Source organism: Rhipicephalus sanguineus, chromosome 6 (assembly GCF_013339695.2).
Source record: "Rhipicephalus sanguineus isolate Rsan-2018 chromosome 6, BIME_Rsan_1.4, whole genome shotgun sequence".
Lineage (NCBI taxonomy): Eukaryota > Metazoa > Arthropoda > Arachnida > Ixodida > Ixodidae > Rhipicephalus > Rhipicephalus sanguineus.
Window position 1 is genome coordinate 130,555,563 of NC_051181.1, and position 23,107 is coordinate 130,578,669.

General features: G+C 45.2%; 1 protein-coding gene across 1 annotated transcript; it reads right to left on the reverse strand.

Moving 5' to 3' along the window:
* Positions 1–1,319: 1,319 nt before the first annotated feature.
* Positions 1,320–22,918, reverse strand: LOC119396414 (mucin-19-like). The gene is given in 10 exon segments (XM_037663623.2): positions 1,320–3,352; positions 6,177–6,378; positions 13,987–14,075; positions 15,761–15,874; positions 16,579–16,593; positions 16,596–17,023; positions 17,994–18,064; positions 18,729–18,798; positions 22,427–22,559; positions 22,794–22,918. Coding segments are annotated over 9 exon segments (2,676 nt in total). The 5' UTR covers positions 22,537–22,559; positions 22,794–22,918; the 3' UTR covers positions 1,320–1,775.
* Positions 22,919–23,107: the final 189 nt, after the last annotated feature.

Here is a 23,107-nt window from a genome sequence, read left to right on the forward strand (position 1 = left end):
CACAGCTTTCTAGGAATTTAGAGGAGTTTAAGTTTTTAAAACATCGACAAACTTCAGGAAAGATTGATAAGGACAGTAGCACACTTAGATTAATATATTTTTTTGATCTATCTTTATCTCCTTATATTATCAGATAAGTTTCTCAAGGTTCTAAATAAAAGGTGCAGAATGTAAGTGTCCTGCAACGTAATAAAAACAAAATAAAAGTATCATCCAAAGTTTTTGGATGTGCAGCAAAATATTAAAAACAAGATTGTCATATAAAATCAAGACGTGTAATATTTGTCCTCAGAAATAATAAAACAAACAAATGGGCATGAGAATTCAATGAAACCTATGAAATTTTCATAATCAAGAGAAATAAGGCCCCCAAAGAATGCTCAACGCAGAACAAAGCATTGCCCTATAGATTATTTTGCCTGCACTGCCCGAGCCTATGCAATTACGCTTTCCAGATGACAAGAGTTGAAGTTAATGTCAATGCTCATGGCCTCCCATTTTTTAAAACAGGCAAGCTTTAAGCACTGAATTGATAATGGTCCAATGATTCACAAATAAAACAGACACTGGCTGCCCCTGACCACAGTGTCGATAAGTGAGGATGAATTAACTGCAAGAACCACTCACGATGCCGCGACAAGAAAAGCAATGGCATCCATACTTAAGTACCATTTCAGTGATGACCTGTGCTTCTCGAAGTTACAGAGAATAAGTTGCCTAGGCTACACTGGCATTTTTGATTAGGGTTTTCAAGTCCCTCTGCATACGCTTGCTTTGTTCTTAAGGAGTGTGCACAGAACTTAAAACATGGTACTTCTTAGCAGTACTTCCTTGGTTCATCCAGGGATCGGAAACTACTGTTGTACCAAACCAAGTCCTTCAGAAAATAAGTCTGGTCAGAATGGTGGATTGGCATTGCCAACAACCTTTGCAGATGTTTTATCATTACTACTATGTTGCCTGTCTCTTTGATATTATTTGACGGAGGCAACTACATTATGCTATGTACAGGGGAGACCTTTAGATGCACTCTACACACAAGACTTCAGCAGCGGAACAAAGAAAGTATGTCTCGATTTGCCGGCACCAATGCGAGACATACGCGTGCATGTCTGCTGTCTCAAAGAACCCTATATTTGTATTGAATGAAGGGGTGGATGACTATGTATGTGTAATGTTGCGATCGCCATTATTGCACAAGAGTGAAGGCCCGCCTAAAACATACTCCCATGCATAACCAACTAAAAAAAGGAACTGAAAGTATGTGCTGCAAACGTCGCTCGCAACACATTGTTACGATGCAGAAGAACAACAAATGATGCACTGAACCCTGTTTTGATTACAATGAGTAAATAAAAGCACAGACACTGCAGTCACTGCAGGCACACTTACTAAAAGCTTCTTCAATGCAACTCACGGCAACAACGCTAACTACATAAGCAACATCTCAACAAATCTTTAACTCAATCTCTCTGTTTAACACAGAACACAATATACAAAGCGCTGTTTACAGCCTGTAGCAACACACGTGCGCTGAGCACCTGCAAAGCAAAACTATTTGCAATAGCCCTCTCTGCACAAATATAGGTACACCCGTTCACGTAAGTCTTCAGGAAAGGAAGTTTCACGAAACGCTTCAAACACAAGAAGCTGACGAAACTTTCCGCTGACAATGTGTGCAGCGCTCGCATACATTCGATTCAACACACGCGCGAAACCGGGCAAGACTTCCATTGCACTAAAGAAGAGTTAAAAACCTTACTACAGCTGAAGTCTCAGAAGATGTACTCCCGTTCTTTGTGCTCCGACGAACGGCCAGCCGAGTTGCGTGCCCAAGTAATGGGTATCGGTTCGTTGTCTGTGACAAGCTCGAGGCTTGCGTCTGTGGATCCCCGGATGACTTCGTACAGCGCCGCATCTCCATTTGTGTTGTTCGCAGGCTCACTGCCTCCATCGTCGAGGTTTGCATTGAGGCTGTACGTGCTCGTAGCACGCTCTGTCGTCTCCACACTGGTCGTCAGATTACTGTCGCTGCACCTCCAAATTCTCGCCTGCACGCCAAGACACCGGCTGGTGGACGACGCCGGCCTGCCGATGGATCCGTCATCGGCTCCTTCCCTATGCCTAACTCTTTCATAGCCTGGCTCTTCCGAGCTGCTGTCTTCGGCACCGCGCTCCGATGTAGAACTGTCGTCCGACGCCTGTTTCCAGACTGGACTGGGAACCGGCGATTCCGTACTGCTTCCGGTTCCTTTCATCAGACTGTAGCCGAGCTTTCGGACCATGTCATCTTGGACGCTCTCATATGTCTCGTCACTCGACCCGTTATTGTCCTGCTTCGCGGCACCGGTAGTGGCCGCGGCTAGGCGAGCACCCGTTTTCCTGTAGCCGAAGTCACCGCCGCCCTTGCTGCGACCGCGCCACGACCGGCCTCCGCCTCCCCTGTCCCTGATCCTCTCGTACCCAGGATCGCTGTCTGCTTGGCTGCACGCATCGCTGTGACTCCTGTGGATCCGCTCGTACCCGGGGTCGCTCGTGTCGTCCTCTCCCCTTCGGCAAATCTGTTCGTACCCCGGGTCGCTCCCTTCGTCCTCGGCGAGACCTCGGCGACCCTTGATCCTCTCGTAGCCATAGTCCGCCGTAGAACCGCTGTCCTGTTGAGTCAGTCCGCGAGCACCGGCCGCCACTTCGTCTTCACGGACGGTGGACGCCTTGTCGCTTTTACGGATCTGCTCGTAATGGGGGTCAACGGCTCCCTCAGAATACTCCGTTGCGGCGTCCTTGCGGAGCGTCTCGTAGTCGGGTTCCTTGTCGAACCTCTTGGCTACCTTCTCGTAGCCAGGGTCTGAGACACCGTCGCTTCCATGCCCGCCAGTCACTCTCTCATAGCAGGGATCTGTGTCGCTGGAATCCTGGTGGTACACCCTTTCGTACGCGGGGTCCGCGTATTCTTCTGGGGGCGGTGGAAGTACCTCAACGAGCTCTTTCTTCTCTTCCAACTCTCGCACAAGCGTGACGTTGGTGCACGAGACGACGGACTCCATGTTGGGAGGCATGGACCGTGGCCTGTCGTGCACAAGGAAGGCTTCGTGCAGCGGTGCCGCTAAGGACTTCTTCGTCTCGATGCCTTCTTCTTGCGTGGCGACAGGTGCAGCAACTGGCTGGCGGTGGGGCTTGTGAACTTTGGCGTACAGCTCATCCAAGTTAGCCGGGCCTTCGGTCACGGAGGCCACGCCTTCAGATATGTGGATAGTTTGCCTCTGCTTGTTGCACTTGTCAACGGCGGTATACAGGCTCCCGACATCGATGTCTGGGCTGGGTGCACCGAGTGATGACGCGGATGTAACTGATGCTGGAAATAAACAAAAGATATACACTCAAACCTCGTTATAACAAAGTCACATCTGATACGAAAATAAGTTCCTTATATCCGAAAATTCATTATAAACGTATATTTGTAACACTGTATCTACGACAAGACTATTCTTCATCTAGTTACTTCATTATAACCGATAATTCGTTATATCCGTGTTCGTTATATCGAGGTTTGAGTGTAAAGGATACTGATAAAGACTGATCAAAAAACAACATCTGCAAGTGTGCATTGTCTGTGCAAACAAAACTCCATAGATAAATCATTGCTATAGTGGATGACTCGCTGATGACTTAACTGGTCAGCAGAACAGAGCAACCAGGCATGCATTTAGGGAAGGATAGTCTGAGACATCAAATTTAATAAACTTAACAAGATGGAACTTATGTATATTATAGCGTACTCCCTTACATTCACATGCTGTTTTAGTTTCTAAATATCTTATCCTGTTGTTTTTCAGTATCCCATGAAGATGGTAAAAGTAGGTTGTCTTGTACAAGGTTATAGGTTCCATGCCGGAAGGGCTGTTATTATTTGATCTATATACCTTCTGGTAAAGAAATACTTACAAGAAAGCTAAAAATTGCTTTCTCTCAGCTTATAATTTAAAGATAGTATTCTAATTATCGAATATAGTGATAGAGCACTCGAGATTGGTTTTGCAAGATTAATAAGGCCGAAATTACTGCACATCACAAAATAAAACAAACATCTGCATTCTACCCGGTTTTGTTCATATGCATGCAAGATTTGACTGTAGTTGAGGCGCATTCCGCGTACACGAAAGAGCTTTTGTGCCGAGTGAAAACAATAAAAAGCTTAGGATTAAAAAAAAGAGAAAAGACGAAGTTTCGAAGTTTCTAATTGCGCTTGTCACCATTGCAGACGACCCATCTGCATGAAACTTTGCCAGAACGCAGGCCAGACTTCTCGATAATGTAAAACTTTGGAATTCTCCCGCTGCGTGGTTGGTACCCTCGAATCCGAAAGTCTGAGTGGAGGAGTTTCCTCCTCAAGCCAGGCTTTCGTTACTACACAGCAATAATGACACTTAGCTATGGCCGTATGTGTTGCAGAGATTCTTCCGAGCCTTCTGTAGCCTGTAGCCTCTCTGATTGCTCCGAGATCAATTTCAGAGGAGATCCATCTCTTGCAGAACATCTTCAAAAGCGTTTGCGGCCTTTGTTGAAGCAAGGTAATGGTGTATACTCAGTTACAACCTAAGAAAAAATATCAGATCCACCCACAGAGCTGCGGCACGCCTGCCCTTCACCTGTGAAAGACAGTTGTCCAAGCTGGTTTTCGCTCTAACCGTAAGTACATTTTCTTGGCTAATGTAAATACTATGCATATGAACGGTCAAAGGTCCGTTGTTACTACCTAGAACATTATGTTTCGCTGAGCAGCAATGTCAAAATCCCTGACAGAATTTAGCAGGATGTTCAGGTTTCTGACCTGAAACCAGCAACACAAATGCATGTTTGTATGGTAAAGCCAACTGTGTGAAACACTTGAGAAGTGCATGATGTCACTAAAATGATCAAATGCTATTGCATAGAATTGTATCTAGCGTTTGTGTAAGTTACACCAATGCAATTTATAAGTATTTAGTTTATAAGCACCTCTAGCGTTTGCGTGTACTGGTCCAACAGACTTTCTTTTGTGGATGGAGCAATTATGCAAATTCTGAGTGGGAGGGAAAGTATGGCTATGGGCCACATGTGACATCACCGCAGGCCACCACCATGTTGTGCCTCTCGCGCAGCTCATGCTGCATGGCTTGAAGTGCAAGCCACGTAAAGAGAATGTGCTCTATATCTCACTTCGAGTGCATGTCGCAGCTGCCACTCCACTCGCCCCTTATCCATCAAATAAAAGTAGGGACAACGGCACGCTATGCTGGCTGCCATCAAGTCTTGCTACACACCGTACAGCTGTATAAAAGTTTAAAACTTAGAGATGGAAGTTCAGGGAAAGATGTACGCTTGAAATGGTGGGAAGTTGTCAAACAAGGAGTGTTGCTGGAGCCAGCATGTCAACCTAGACATATGTCTTCATCAAGGGCGACAAAGGCGGGTTGCCTTGTTGAAACATTGGCTCCTTGTTCAACGACTTCTCAAAGCAGATTGGTGCTAAACGTTAAGAAATGGTAATTTAGTTATTACTTCCTCTTCTAATAATCGACCTCTCGCCACAAAATTATCGAAAAGGAAGTATTGACAGAAGACTGCGCGAGTCTAAACAGATTCGGCATTTCTCCTTAGCATTCTTTTGAAGGCCTTCTAAAGCACTCAGAGGTCAAAATTTAGTTGTGGTGTTGCAGTTGTGCATGAGTCTACAACGAACACGTAATCGTGAGAATTTTTCATAATGGTGCCATAATAGCAGAGTTAGACGCGTTTGATGATCAAAGTGCGGGCCTCCCTCATTTCGCTCTATCCTTCGCTACGCTTCATTTGTTGGCTCATCTTTCCTCCTGGCCAAGTGTTCCTCCTCACCGTGCGAGGAGGAAAAGCAGGGAGCACATGTAACCGCAGACAGAAAAACAGGTTCTTGCTGCTACTGACAGGACCAGATTCTCCTGGTGACATCACAACCAATGCTGAGGATACCAAAAGGCCTGAAGAGGAGCACAGGATCGTTGTTTTTATTTTGTGGCACGCCCGCGGCACACAGTGCTGCTGTGTTTGACACTGCATTCTCAGCTCGATGCAAGTCTTTACTTGAAATGTTAAAAAAGACTATCGGAGGAGGTTTAGGCGTTCTCTAAAAACTCTGACAAAGGTACAATTTGTGTGCTAACCTTGTCTTGAATGAGCCTGGGCAACAGACTTGAGGCTTTCGACAGTAGGCGGTGCCGGTGGGTGTGGCTCGGTCGTCCTTGGCTCGATGCGCGCATATGTGACGGACGAGCCGGCGGAGTTGTGGCCCGACTCTATTTCTGCGTACATCTGCTCTTCCTCAGGAACCTCCGTGTAGTAGGCCTCTTGGGTTGCAGCTGCAGCCTGTGTGTTGTACAGTAAAAAATGACCATTAGTGCAACGTGCGCATGCAATGTCGACATCACGTGACGTGATGGAAGAAAGCATTGCTCTGTGTCCGAAATCTCACGCACCAAAAGGCAGTAAAGAGCCTAAAAGCTTAAATTTAGTCGAGTACGAAGGAATTAATGAACACATGTTCACAAAACCAATTACAGTATAACCTCGTTACAACGGATCTGTTTAGTACAACAGACATTCGGATATTACATACCAATTTGCGGCGTTATGCCAACCTCCGTATTTGTTCCATTGATTGAGCTTCGTTTACAACGGATTCTGGTACAACGGACATTCGGATATAATTGACTAAAATGTCAGGCCAGCAAGGTGGTCAGGACTCCTTTAGAGCGGACTTTTCTACCACGGACGTACCAAATTCAATAACTTCCGACTTCAAACATTGCTTAGCATACTTTCGGGACGGGAACAGTGCGCCGCGGATGTCGACGTACCGATTTAAGAACGAAGGCCGCCGACAATCTCCGGTCTGTCAATGATCAGCTATGCCTAGCTGTAGCGACAAAAAATCAGCGCGCAGCGTGCTTAGTGTTGCGTTTTGGGACGCTGACGCGCGAAATTGCTAGCCGCTGCCACCGCTTCTCCGAGCGGTCGCTGCGCGGCGAGCTGGGGGGGTCCACTGCCGATGCGCAAAATGCCCATCCGCTGTTCTGAGGAGCCAGCGGGCGATGCGATTCTTTGCTTGCGACGAAGGACATTGCGGCTTCTTCGCTTTCGCATGTCCGCTAGCGCGATGTTCTTGCCTGCAAAGTTCGGATTTGTCTCGTACATTGGCACCATCAGCGGAGTTAGGCCTAGCCACGACATCGAGTAGAAAGCTTGGTTGCGATGTGTGTGGCCGCGGTGCCCGATGTTTCAAAGTATGTGATGCTCGATTGCGAGTACAAAGAGTTGTCCCGCGGTGGCCTTCATCATAAGCTCCGAAGTGCTGATAAGAAGAAGACGTCTGCGGTGTTCTACGCACGTATGCGATGTTCGCGACGAGTGCGGCGCGCTATCGTAATCTGATGATTGAGCTTCCGCTTGCAGCTGCCAAACTAAAGCGTTCTAAATTATCGTCGACCCGTGAACACGGAACGAGTGCGAACGCGTCACTAAGTAGCGCAATTTTCGACAGCCACGACCTCGCGACGCACAAGCAGCAGACGACGATCCCGAAGCGAGCATCACGGCAGAAGCAGCCAATTGGAGGCCTTGCATTGAACTTCAAACATGTTTTTTTTGTAAGCTTGTTACTGAATGGAGGAGCTAGCTGAAACGGAGAACTTGAACACGTAGAAATGCTCTTTACGACGAGCCCAAAATGGTGGCGCCCGGTTGCGCCGTTGCCGAGCTATAATTTTGAAAAAACGCTGTTTTTTTGTTCTTTTTTTGTTGTTTTTTTTGCTATATTAATTTTCGCCAAGTCAGCAGACGCAAAAAAAAATTTTTATAGCACTTCTACGTAGTTTTCAGTGAAGATGTTTTGGAATCAGATAGAAAATGGACTACAGAAACTGAATATGTGATTTTCCAAAAATCGCATTTTTTTTGGTCCCCCGTTAAAAATAAGACCATGTTTGTGACCCATGATTCTATCCGGTTATAACAGACCCATTAAGCGTTTACATAAAAGTCTGTTGTAACAGTACTTGGATTTTACATACTCCCTTTACAACAGACCAAAATCCTCTTCACTATGAAGGTCTGTTGTAATGAGGTTATACTGTATGTGTCTGAACAAGATACATTTTTTAGACACTGCACGGAGTGCAGAAGTTCTATAATCTCCACATCACAATTCACCTGTCTGCAATGCAAACTAAATCACAATAATCATGTTACTTGTTTGAAATTTATCTTGGACTGGAGTACTGTGGACTCCAATGTGTGAATGGAAGATGCAACGAATCTGCCAAAATTTAGTATCCTTCATCTTATTGAGAAGGTCTACAGGGTCAATAACAAAAATTACCTTCTAGGTGATGGTAAGCCAGTGGCCGAATTCAATTAACCTTGCAAAACAGACGGAGCCCTGCCGTGTGATCTGTCTTGTGACATACTATGTACATCTACGTCAATGATGAGTCCTGAATTCAATGATTGAAGTCTGCTGTCTAATCATATGCTTAGGCAGTGGTTAGTTGTCACATAGTTGTCTCATAGATGTCACATGGTGCATAAGGCTGGATGACGAAAGAACCGGCAGAGTCTGTCTCTCTATGACTGTCGAAGTTGAAAGAATCAGCACACAGGAAATGTACATGCTTGCAACTTTTTGTAATACCGCACAAGCACTGATCCCAGAATACGGTACAGTCTACGCTCGTTACAACGGATCCGGGAACAACAGACTTCCGGTTACAACGGACCATATCCGTAGGTTTGTTTGGTCACCACGCATTTTAAATGGCATCCACTCCGCTCACAACGGACCCTGCTATAGCGGACTATCGGCTAGAACAGACTAAATTTAGGGGGAAAATTGTTTGGATCGAGCGTATACAGCGGACTTACGCGGGCCGACACCCGATATGCGCTTTTTTCCCACTTAGACGGGAAACAACTAGTATGTCTGGCAACATTGTCGGCATCGAAGAGGTCGCTGGCGCGGCCGAGCCAATCCAGTGAAGTGGCTCGCTGCGTCCATTTTCTTCTTTGTGTTCGTGCGGCGGCTGCGCTTGTGTGAAATGGCTGGACGCAAGAGGAAGCAGATTTCACTGTCAGAAAAACTAAGCATAGTTAACGCTGTCGATAATGGCGAAAAACAGGCGGACATCGCCAGAAGAATGGGCCTGTCCAAGCAGACAGTTAACTCTATCGTGAAAAACAAGGACGTCGCCGAAAAACGCGACTCCGGCGAGGTCCAGGAAAAGCGCTTTCGAATGCGCAAAGCGGCGCACCCGGACGTAGTCTGCTCTCCTGATGTGGCTAGGGACGCGCGTGCTTGTGGGATTCCAGTTAACGGACTTTTGCTCAGGAGCAGAGCTGAGCAACTCGCTGTGACTTTGGGACATGACGACGTCACCTTCAGCGAGGGCTGGCTTAGCCGTTTTAAGGCACGGCATGGTGTTGTGTTCAGTGCCATGTGTGGAGAGCGTGATAGCGTCAATGAGAGCGTTGTCTCGGATTGGCAGACAAATCGGCTGCCTGCCCTTCTCGCGAAATATGAGGACAGGAACATCTTTAATGCGGACGAGAGTGGGCTTGTGTACAAAGCCAGGCCGAGCAAGACGTACGCTTTCTCCGGCGAAAAGTGTCACGGTGGGAAGTGCTCGAAAGAGCGCTTATCTGTCCTTTTTTGCTGTAACATGGACGGGTCAGAAAAGGTGAGACTTCTGCTGATTGGAAAGTCAAAACGGCCTCGTGCCTTGCGTCACATGCAAAGCCTCTCGATCGACTGGGAGGCTAACAAAAAAGCATGGATGACGAAGGCTTTGTTTAACGCTTGGCTGCTGAAGTTTGATAAGAGGATGGCAAAACAGAAAAGGAAAGTACTTCTCTTCCTAGATAACTGTTCGGCACACATGCAACCCCCGTCACTTGAGGCAACGGAACTTGCATACTTTCCGCCTAATGCGACGTCGGCACTGCAACCAATCGACCAAGGTGTGGTCCATTCCGTTAAGGTTGCGTACCGGACCCGCCTTACAGAGCGACTGCTTTTTGACATGCAGGAGAAGCGGGAAACCAAAATTGACGTGAAGTTTCCTGTGGAAGTTCTTCCGGCAGTGTGGGCACAGCTGAAAAGCGATGTTATTCGTAACTGCTTCCGGAAGGCAGGCTTTTGCCGAGCGAATAACGCACCCAGCACTGCACCACAAGATCCATGTGTGCCAAGTGTGTGGCCCCAAATTCAAGAAGCTTTCGGGGCCGAAGACTTTGCCGACTTCGTCAGTTTTGATAATGGAATCGTCGACAGCGAACAACTGACGGACGACGAGATCGTAGCACTCGTGAAGAACTCTTCTGACTCTCTATCAGAAGACGACAGTAGCGAAGAGGCTGAAGCTCCTGCTAAGCTTTCTTCGTCCCAGGCCATTGACTACATTGAGGCCGTGAAAGGATATTTCCTGCAGCAGCAGCAAGGTGACTGCTCCGCGGAAGTTCTGCAGCTCACAGAAATGCAGCACAAGGTGACCGCGGCTTCTCTGGCAGGAGCTAAGCAAGCCCTCATCACTCACTATTTTGTGAAATAAAAATGAGTCATGTTCAGTGAAGTTTATTTCCTCGCATGCACCTTTCCCATACGATGAAAAAGGTAAGAATTACCTCAAGCGGGGTGATGGTACCAGACCCTTGTGTACAAACTGCCGCTGGCGTGCGGCGTTAAACTGGTCTAATCTTTGATTCAAAGCCGTAATTCGTACGATTATTTCGTATCAGCTGTTCTACTGGCAAGAACGCGAAAAAAAAGATTATGTTCCGGTAACATTTCTATGCGGTAGTGGCCACACGATCGCCCCCCCCCCCCCCTCGCCCGCCGTTTGGATACTGCATACTACGGATAAAGCGGACGTTTTTTCCCGGATTATGAGGGTCCGTTGTAACGGGCGTAGACTGTAATTTCTAATATTGTCGAGAAACGAGATCAGTGATACGGCGATAAGCATTCCATGATTGCACAGATAAGGCTGATAGTGCGTATGCATCTCTAAGCAAACAACGTGGCAGAAGGCGCTCGCACACGTGTGTGCTCACTGCATTTGTGCATCATGCAGGAAATATCATTCCTTCTCGCCTATATTAAACGCTACCATGTCCAAGGGTCAATGCTAGCACAATTTATGAAAGAATTTCATGGGTGTACACAAAGACACAGACATTACAGGCATGACCTGCTACCTGACATTGCGCTAAGTCTACAGTTCACCCACGGCTTAGTCAAATGTGAGCAGCACAGCATAAGTTTTAGTGAGCAAACAATGTTCAATGTGTTATCTGCGAGACTGCAGTTTGAATGGATAGGTGCATGCAACCACTGCCAGGAGCGGCACAAAAGCAGACATAATGACCAAGAAATACTTCATGAAAACTCTGAGCAAGTGTTAGAAACATGCTAATTGCATCGAAACTCTTAATGCAACAAAAATCCATGGGAGTCAACCCGGATTAACAGTTATGATCAGATTAAGAAGAGTTGAATTAGTGTAAGACTAACATCTTTGGGTGTCTTAATGAGCAGTGCTATTTTTCACAATTTCTGTCATGAAATTGGCCCTTGCTGACTGTTTTCTACTTCAAACCCGTAAAAACTGAGGCCAAGTTGGATTTAGGTAAACACTGTCAAATAAAGCAGTGCTATGTTTGCACAGTGCCATGTTTTCACAACTACCGTATTTACTCGAATCTAACGCGCACCTTTTTTCCGGGAAAACGAGTCCAAAAATCGCATGCGCGTTAGAATCGAGTACCGAAAAAAAAAAAAAAAGAAAATCGGTTATCGTATTGCCATCGACATTTCAAAATGGCCGCCTCCTACGCGCCTTGGCCATTTCTGCCATTTTTTCAGTTCGTACGTGTGCTGAGGAGATTGTCATCCCGTTCTGCGTTCGCATCGACGGCATGGAAGTGCCGACTCCAAATACTCGACTAGTGTACCACGATGCCTCATTTAAAAGAATAGTTATTACATGTGCAGAGAGACGGATGGAAATCGGGCCGCATCGCGGTCGTTCGGAGTTCCCGAAACGTGCGTGCGAGACTGGCGCAAACAGAAGCAGAAGATTTTTTACAGCAAAGCTTCACGAAAAAGTTTCTGTGGACAAAAGCAGGGCCGGTTTCCCGAAATCGAAGAGTGTTGACAGCGACGAGGACTGATCCATTACGCGACTCGTATCGCCGCCGTAGTGGTGACAGTTTTAGCGCCAAGGCCCGCTTTTTGACTTTGTGTTTTACTTTTTTGAAACTTTAGTTCTTTAAAACCCAAATACCGTATTTTCCGGTGTATAAGTCGCACCTTTGTATAAGACGCACCCCCTACTTTTTACGACTTTTGAAAGAAAAAATGATATATAAGACGCACCTTTGTATAAGACGCATCTATTTTTAACTCAGTCGACATGATAAAACACAATGACCCACGCAGAGTACATTGATTGCGAAATGCGTAGTCACGCACGGCACTGAATATCTGTAAGCAGCAGTTTTATTAAGGCGCAGAAAACCACTATTTAGTCTACTGGATTTGAAGCCACATCCTCCGGCGCACTGTCAAAAGTTCTTCCGCCTCGGTTGGCAGCATCGCTGGGTTGCCGTCGTCAGCCTCTGAGTAACTTTTACGCAGCATTGTAATCACCTTGAAGCACATCGCTGGCACTGCCTGTACTATGGTGGCTACCATACCTTTAGGGCATTACCAGACTTGGCGAGAACACATAAACAACGAACGCGCCGCACGGTTATCACACGATCGTCGGATACCGCCTACACACGCATACAAAACGTAAATGGCGACCGGAAGCCGGAAGCTGCGACTACTGCTGGACTGCAGCGACGTCTCACACGAAAACTGATGATGATGATAATGAAGTGGTACTTTTGCTTTTGTAACCGACATTGTGGGCGCTACAACGTTACAATGGACCGTTGTGGTGCTCTTTTTTATTTATTGCCTCAGGTCTGTGGGTTTAATTCTTCGTTTAAGAACAAACAATTCAAACAGTACAATGGGGCACACGACAGTGGTGGCTTTTATTGCGGCCGTAATCTCCGTGGTCGCCGCGCTGCTTGAACAGCAAGTAGCTGACATCTAAGATCGCAGCCGCTTCATTGTTAAAACAAAATTAGATATATTTTTACGAATGCTCTCGAGCTCTGTTTATCGTACTCATAAATTAAATAGAAACAAATTGGTCTCGCAGAATCACGACTTTTTGCGTATACAAGACGCACCGTTGTATAAGACGCACCAGCGAAAATCTAGGAAAAAAGGTGCGTCTTATACACCGGAAAATACGGTACTTGTTCTTCTGAATGTGCGAAGTTTGACTCCTACGGATTTTTTTTGTTCTTTTCTCTCAAGAAAAATGGGCGCGCGTTACAATCGATGTATTACTTTTTTTTTTTTTTTTGGTCGCGGAAAACGGGTGCGCGTTACAATCGAGGGCGCGGTAGAATTGAGTAAATACGGTACCTGTTCTTCTGAATGTGCGAAGGTGGACTCCTACGTACTTTTGTTCATTTCTCTCACGAAAAATGGGTGCACGTTAGAATCGATGTTGTAAGTTTTTTTTTCTTTTTGGTCGCGGAAAACAGGTGCGCGTTACAATCGAGGGCGTGGTAGAATCGAGTAAATACGGTAACATCTTTGGCTGTCTTGACGAGCAGTGCTATTTTTCAGAATTTCTATCATAAAATTGGCCCTTGCACATTGTTTTCTACTTCAAATCCATAAAAACTGGGGCTGGGTTAGATTTAGGTAAGCACTGCCAAATGAAGCAGCATTATGTCTGGCCTTTTCTGCCTGTCATTTGATTGACCGGATAATTATGCCTATAAAGGCCGCCCTATTAATGTTGAGTTGACAGAAGCCGACTGTACTGTAGTTTAGAGAATGGTATCAATACAAACCTGTGCTGGTTTCTGTCTCATAGTCTCCTCGCGAACTTTCGCCAGTGGTTCACGAACAGAGATCACCGTGTAGGACAGGTCTGACTTCCCTGCAGTTGAAGGAATGAAAATATCTTTGCAACTCTGCACTTGCAAAACGATGATGTGGGTTAAAACAACACAGAAAGCAATCCATTTAGTAGCAATCATTTCGCTACAGATAAGCTTGCTTTATATGACTAATAAACCATTTGCATGCAAAAAAAGGTAAAATGTATTTGCAAGTTTTCTTTTTGTTCTTCACCACCCTTTTTTTTTTCATTTTTTACAACTGGATGAGCATACACTTAAACTTGCCTATAACGAACCTCCATACAACGAATTCCTCGATATTACAAAGTTTTCGTATTCCCTGCCGTTACTCCATAAAAGCATATGTATTCGCGACCTCTACGTAACAAAGTGGCAGCTGGAAACACACTTGATATAACGAATTTTTGCTGCCGACCACCTAGGGATATTGGCCCGAATTTTGTTATTTTGGCACGAACAAGAGCCGCATGCATCTTCTGCGGTTGCCCCACCGACGAAGAAGCGCGAAGAAGCGCGAAGAAGCGCGAAGAAGCGCTCCAAGCCCCGGCGACTGCGAGGCAAGAGCGTGCGGTTGTGTACAAGGCGGGCAGCCGGTGTTATTGCTGCTGCAGGCATGCCCTTACCCCCCTTCGAACCACATCCAGCCGCTCGCAGGTGTCACCACGCAAACTGCGCCGACTTTCTTAAAAAAAAAAAAAAAAAGAAAATGGCACACCACTTTTTGTTTGTTCCAGTAGTCTCTGAACTGCACTTCGTTAACGTGACACCAGGTGACGCCACTTAAAAAAAAAAATTGCTTCCTCCGATCGTTACGCTTAGAGTTCACGCCGCATATGGAGTTCGCTCTTAGTTGTCGATGCCGTGCATGCGTGCGTGGTTTCACTGCATGTGCATGGAGCAGCCCCAGATGACATTTGGCTTCGCGATTTTTTATTTAATGCGGACAACTGTGTCGTCACTACCGAGATGTCAGATTAGGCGCTGGCGGAAACTGTCCGCGACCACGGTGACGACAGATCTTCGGAGGTCGACTCGTCACGCGCTTTGACATCATGCGCCGCGCCACAGGTTCGTGAGACCGTGGCCTCCGAGATTGCCTCCAGCAACACGATGGAACCAATCTCGGAGGTCACAGGTAGACGATGACGGAGCAGCGTTGTATCTATGTCTTACGAACGTTCAGTATTGCTATCCCTCTGGAACAAGCAATAGAGCAAAATAACGCAGTTTGTTGCCGCTAAACAAATGTTTTGGGTGAGCTCTGCCTTCAGTTCCCCTTTTGTTTAATTTGTGTGCTTCTTTTCTGAATTTTCATGCTGAAACTGCTTATAACGAAAACCTGTTTGTAACAAATTTTTTAGGCAATTTGTCAATTTCGTTATATCCAGGTTTAACTGTATTAGTAAAAAGAACCATCGTTCTGGAGAAGAAAATATGGCATTTATTTCTGCTGTGGAAGCACATTTCAGTTAGCTCGCCAGTCTTTTGCAGTGGTTAAACTACTTCACAACAATCAACACTGGATAAACAAAACACGCATAAACCTGTATTAAAGCAAAGGCCACACAACTGGGTGCCGGGTTTCAATAATGCTTACGCATGATGTGGCCTTATCTGGAAGATCAAACCAGTCAAGAAGTTGAACTTGTAAGTTGACAAGACTCCTTCTTTCCCAAACTATGGATTAAGTTTTCCTGCTTACCTGTGGGTTGCACAGAGTTGCCAGGTAAATCGGATGCAGGTGGTACAGGAAAGGCATCAGCGGCACCATGGGTTGACGTGCCGGGCACTGGTGCCGCTGGTGCGTTTACTTGTCCTAAAACAAGACAAATCAGTTGAGCTAAGTATGTGGAGTTACAGAACTTTTCTAGTGCCATATATATAACACTTTATGATCCAAATTTCATCAGTGAAGTTAAGAGCATGTATCTCTGGCATCTGAATGACAAAAGACAGGCCCTGCAAGAAGTGATGGCCAAGAAGGCGAATAGAGAAAGTGGGCAGGTTCAGTGCCAAGTGCTAGAATGACAGTTTTTCACTGTGCAGTGTACCACGAACCGGCTGCATTTCAGTGAAAACCACTCGTCTTAACTGCAATACGCATATGCAACCGTAGGAAGCCAGCAGGCAATGAAGTCAAAGAAAGCAATGAGGGTGTTTGGTTGTGTTTAACATATGGTGATGTTGAACATATGGTTATGTCTGACATATCGTTATATCTAACCTTTGAATGTAACTAGCATGAAACACTCCCTTCAACTGATTCCCATTCCTTCATTTATACATATACATGACGTTTCACAAAACCTTACCAACACTGCAGAGAAGTGCAGTGTGCTTAATGTTTCAGCAGCAGTGTTAGTAGCCTCTCGTGGGTCAAGTCGCCAAGTTGTGGCCCAAGATACTTTATATTTAGTGAAAAATTGCTAGGCGATGACGCTAACAATGACTTGCTTGTAATTCCACCTTTTTAAAAAATGTTTTAGTCATTCCTCTACACCTATTTACAACACAACTTACGAAATGAAGTGACCATTTCTTCCGGCATGGGCGGGGCGCACTTTCCTCCGTCGCATCAGCGGTGACGTCAAAGCGCTTTTCAGGCACGGGTGGCGCGGTGTCCTCCGAAGAACTGGGCGCACGCACGTTTGCCACCGAGTACAGGGGATCCGACTCTGAACTCTCGCTCGGAGTGTCTGTGCCCTTGCCGGCAGACGACACGGCAATGATGGGGGTGGCAGACGACGAGGGCGTGGTCGGTGGCGGCGGGGCGTGAGCCTTGTTCCTTCGGTGCGGACGCACGAGAGTCGTGGGAGCGTGCCCGTCCATTGCGGTCGCGGCACCATTGTTGTTGTTGTTGCTGCTGCCGCCATCCCAGGCAGTTGTAGCCGGGTTAGGCAGAGGATTAGGCAGAGACTGCGGTCGGCCTGGGGGTGTTGGCAGCGCACGTTCCGTCACTGGCCTGCTGTAAAGTGCAATCGACACACTGTGGGCGTCAGCAGGAGGGTGCAAAAGGGGCACTTGCCCACCCCAACCCTCTCTCCCAAGATGCACCAACACTTGCCCCCTACCCAACCTATACAAGCGCTCCCGCCCTCCCCCACCGCGATGCAACACGAGGACAAAACCCTGTCGACATCCATGCGAGACTGCGGCAAGTTCAGTTACAGCCACTTTAGCTTGGCTAACAAGTACAGTAGACTCTCAGTAAACGGAAACCTCTAAATTAAACAGAATTGGTGCTTAAATGGAACAACTGCCACTAATGTGATTGGTTTTGTACTTGAATCCTGCATCCCCATTCATCTCGCAGTAAACAGAACTCCTGTTAAATGAAACATATTTTCCTGGTCCTTTCAGGTTCGGTTTAACAAGTCTACTGTAATTATGCTCAATCAAAATATTCACTGTTTAAAGGAATGCGTCGAGCTTGAATCCCCAAAGCACGATCCCCCAAAATTTGAACTTCACACTTATTTGTCGCCAATGAGGGCCCATTTGTGCCCAGAGAACAGGAAAAGTGGAATGAGTAAACAATTATCAGTACGATAATTAATTACATTAGGCCACTGAACTATGTACAGCTGAAAACTCACTAGTGCTTTAAAATGCTAGTATGGGCTGCTTTGTGTTGTTTACCACATCTTAACTTCTGAGATGACACACTCAGTGTAGCAAGAGTAGTGGTAGGGTGGACTCTGGAGGATTAAAGTAAAATTTTAAGTTACTTGCGCAAGTCTACACCACATTATTTTCTTCAGCCTAAGAAGTGGCAAATGCTTACGAAAATCAACGTATCATGAGACGTGGTATGATAGAGCATATAAAAACAGATGAATACCCCTTAGTTTATAGCCACTCTTTCTTGATAAGAAACATTCATTTATGCATGACATTAATGCAGTAAAGTCACTTCCAACTGTAGTTTCAATTACCTGGGATGGAGAGAAACTTTCTCGAGAGGCGAGTCCCCCCGCAAGTCACCATTCTGATGATCGTCGGTGCTCTGCAGGTGAAATGAAAGCAAAGTTTAGTAGATTGTGCTGCAGCCCCAGCACACTGCAAGGAATCCGACACATTAGACTGTAGAAATTCAAGTCCATTTTTCTAGCACATAAAAGGATGACCCATCGCAAGTATGGAGGTACACTTGCGAGACGGTATCTTGATTTGACATTAAAGGTGGACTTTGCATCATCGGCATTATTGTGACACCACGACAGGTAGCAAAACATGTCGATGCTATGTAGTTAATAAAGCGAAGGGTGATACCATTGCCCATAAGAAAGAAAGAATGCTGCTAGCAAGCAGTTCTCGTTCAGCCTGCATTTGGCAACAACAGAACCGGTATGTCATGACGTCATGACGCATCTATTTCCTGGTCACTGAAATACACATTATCATAAATTGTATAAGGTACTCCGTTACTTGCAAGTACATATCTTTTCCCTGGACTCAGACAATTTGAAAATTAAAAAAAAAGCAAAGAAAGGCAAGATAACTCGATGACACTGTGGGCACTACTATTCCTTGGTTTTAACGCACTGCAACAAGTATTTTATGCAAACCAGAACACTGTAATTCTGCAAAGAACAGAGTGAAATACGATAGTCAGTGTAAAATGCTCAGTAGCAATAAAAATTTTAAAAAAAGAGTGAGAGGAAAATTACCTGAACTTTATAGGCGACGGGCGAGTTTTTACTCAATACTTGGCGGTTCTCACCCAAGAAATTGAGCGACCTGTGGGCAGGAGGAAAACAAACCACAGCAAATAAAAATCTTAACTTTTGCCAAATGGGAAACTGGGAATATACCTTCTCGTTGGTCAACTTCTCATTTTCGAACTCTACATGCACAAAAATTTAAAGCACACTGGAGGCTCTTATGGCAGCTGCCTTGAGAAATTATCAAAGTATATGGCACCAATATCAAGTAACATATATGTCATTGGAATGCCCTTCTAGAACAAAATGTTATGTTACAAATATTTCAGGTGTGGTGCGTGCTAATGCCACAGCATAATCTCAAAGATTGTCCAAGTGCAATAGACGCTGCCAACTATTGGAGGTCATTCGAAAGGGCTGTGCCGATTCTTGACATCCTGCCATAGAAAACAAGCAGCACAAAGGAGAACCGTGGACAAAAGAATTGAACAACATAGTGCCTGTGTTGTCCAATCCTTTTATCCTCTGCTTCCTCTACGTTAAGCGTTCTGAGCAGTAACTTAGCTAGCAACTTAATGTTTTCAGTCAATGTTTTGGGTTCTGGATCACTTCTGGCAAACTATAACACCAGCGATCTCGTGTAGTTTTTGTGCCGAAAGATACGCTTTTGCTATCCTTGTGTGGCACACGCACTATTCTTTTAAATTTTGGCACGGAAGTCTATATTGACACAATGTAAAACTAAGCTTTTATGTGGTCTTACATTTTTTTGTTGACCTCTAACCATTGAGCTTGCGCAGCTGCTGTTAAACAACTCTGTTACTGCCAACAATGGGGTGACTATGCATGACATGCTAAAAATTCACGTAATTTCGCGACATACATGCCGCGACCCGAAATTTAAACAATGTAGTTGCGTTGGCGTGATACATTAGGTGGTCTGTTTGGGCTATAACAATTACTTGCGAAGCCACACTTCTATGCTCTTGCATCATGAGTCTACAACTCCTGTAACTCCAACACTGCTATAGACCACTACTGATGCAGGATTAAAAACAACACAACAAGAAGAGCCACAGATTGCAATAAAGTGCTACAAAATACACAGATTGCATAGCGCATAACGTAAACAGTTAAACATTAAACAACAGTTTCCTTTCATTTCCTTTTTGAAGTTTGCACTTGCAGTCAATGCTGATGAACGTTATTGTGCTGGTTGGGACATTGTTAGAAAATATATAGTGCTTTCAGTGCAAAACACACAACGCAATCGTGGTTTCAATATTTTGACGTAATCAATATTTTGACGTAAAGAGGAAGTTTGCTACAAACTACCCTAAGCTTCAATTAAACAAAAAAGTAAGCAAGTTTACGCTGATACTAATTTGCAGTATGCACAAATTGTCACACACATACAAAGAACACAAAGTTGCCTGCTAATTTTTCTGTGAATTCAGCTGCCATCTTTGGCAAATTTCAGGTTGTGCATAACAATGGAACAATCCATAATAAGCACTGTTCATAACACCTAGCACATGTAAGTAAGCACCATAAAGATGTAAGCACAGATAAAGATGCTTGTTATTAGGCACTACTACAAATGGGGAGGTTATATCTATTTCACTTTCCTTTTGATTTAGAAGTATCATATTGCTCTACAAATTTGAACTTGTGCAGAATCTTATTACTTCGGAGCCAAGGTTTGTGCGAATACATGGGACATTGCTTGCATAATTCTTCATTTCCTCAACACCTCTCACGTATAATGTAACACTTGCCACTGAATAAAGGGTGGTACTACAGCGGACAAATGCGTGCTTTTTTGCTGCAAACATTTTCCGTCTTAAGTCACTGTAACCTACTGCATATGCCATATGCCAGAAGCTACGTTTAGGACCAATAATAGATTACTGCCCCACATTCCAACATCATCATCACCATGCTGACCACGGTGACCGCAGGGCAAAGGCCTCTCCCATGGCTCTACACTTAACCTGGACCTGTGCTTGCTGCAGCCATGTTATCTACACATCTCTTAATCTTCTCAATCTCACCTGCTCACATCACTTTCTGCCTACCCGCTACTGCACTTGCCTTGCTTCGAATCCAGACTGTTACTCTTAATGATTAGATGTTATCTTTGTTTCTCACTACATGCCCAGCCCCTGCCATCTCCGTCTTGATTTCGACTAAGACGTCATCAACGCGATTTGTTCCTAGCCCACTCTGCTCTCTTTTTGTCCCTTAATGTTACACCTATTCTTTTCCTTTCCCTAGCTCAATGCATCATCCTCAGTTTAAACTGGACCCTTTTAGTAAGCCTCCAAGGTTTCTGCCCCTAGGTAAATACTGGTAAGATGCCACTGTTACACACTTTTCTCCTTGAGGGATACTGTTAAACTTCCATTCATGATCTGAGAATACTTGCTAAATGCACCCCATTCCACTTTTATTCATCTAGATACTTCAGTCTCATGGTTTGGATCTGTAGTCACTACCTGCCCTCACTAGACGTATTCCTTTACAACTTCTAATGCCTCGCTACTGATTACAAATCGCTGTTCTCTTCCGTGACTGTTGAACATTACACTAGTTTTCTCCATAGCCCCACCGTTCTGCTTTGCAGATTTTATACCGATCTTAGACCAATCATGCTTTGCAATTCGTCTCACGAGTTACTCAGCAGGGAAGTGTCATCATCAAATCGCAGGTTACTAAGGTACTCTCCATTAACTCTTATCACCAACTGTTCCTCATAACCTCATGTAAATACATGGTGCATAGCATTGTAGAGATCATATTTCCCTGCCTTACACCCTTCTTTATTTGAGATTTTATTGTTTTTTTAGGAAGGACTACGGTGGCTGTGGCGCTGCCCTAGGTATCTTCCAGCACTTTTAGATACGGTTTATATACACCCACATGCCAACCACTAATTTATGTGGTTATAATTCTGAAACTGCTAAAAAAGTTTGCTTAACCCGCTGCGGCACAACAGAACGGCAGAACACACTGAGGCTAGTGTGGATGAATGCGTAATGATGTCTTCAGAGTTGTTAAACTCTAAAGGCATCAACACATCAGTCGAAAAACTTGAGCACAGCAAAAGTCATGCTCCAGTTTGTTTTTTCCCTAACTAAGCTGCTTTATTTACAGTAAGAAATTCTGGGATTTTCCTTTCATATATATATATATATATATATATATATATATATATATATATATATATATATATATATATATATATATATATATATATATATATGATCAACAAAAATAATGCGACATAGCAGTTGCCAAGCCCTCCCGACATAAAGCTGACAAACGTTGCACAGAACATATCGCTCACGTGAACTGTCGAAAAATTCCGCCCTTAATAACGTGCGCATTGGACGGCCAGAAAATGTCGGTTGCCAAGTGCACGACTACGAGCGGTCGGCGTGTTTTGAAGCGCTATCGCAACACGCACGATTGCCCGGCTAGGAACGGAAATCCCAATCAAAACACTCGTACGGGCTCCGTTCCGTTGACTTGCCACGATCCCCACGCAAACGCGCGCCCGAACACCCACATTATGCGGTCGTGAGTACACAGTTCCTATATTTAGCAAGCTGACGCACCGCAGTCTTTCACACTCGCATGAGTGCACAGTACAGCGGGTTAAGTGGCAATCAAAGGTATAGAATGGCCGTGGTTTCACTTACTTGTCCGCCCCTTGCTTACAAAGACACAGTGCGAGAGCGACAATCAAAACCACTGACGTAGGGATGGCGACAAGAGCCCATGTCACCGGGACGAGCTCAACCGAAAGCATCTTTCACACCAGTCCTCCAGAACCTGCACAGGTTGAACGAAGCAAAAGAACATCACAGAAATGCCTCGCGAAACAAACTAAGATCGTGCTACGCAAGGTTTTAGAAGGGGCGATGCCCCGCACAGTTACAAAATGTACTCGCATAATTGATTCGGTGCACTTTGCAGGCTTTGCAGAGACAACGATACGCTTGTGGCTAACGTGAACACGCATACGCTGTTCACACGTTCATTCTGTAGTTGGGTGCAAACACTCACTCATTGCGATTGGATGTAACAGCTCGGAAATGGTAAACATAGGTGACCAGCGGCTTTCGCCAAATCTCAACGACAGCGAAAATGTGGGGCAAAGGGGACGACGGCAGCGACGGGAGCGACGTTAGCGACAATGCTACAAACGAGAAAAGGTGGATAGATGCAAGCAGTGCTGCGGTGCTGATAGCGTTGAAACCTTCATACTGGTGGCTTTGTCCAAGTGTTATTTCACAGAAATAACTCTAAATAATTAAGAAATAATGATGGTGATGTTAACGGTGTGGTAGTTGTAGGAGTCCTTTCCTTCTCATGTTTGA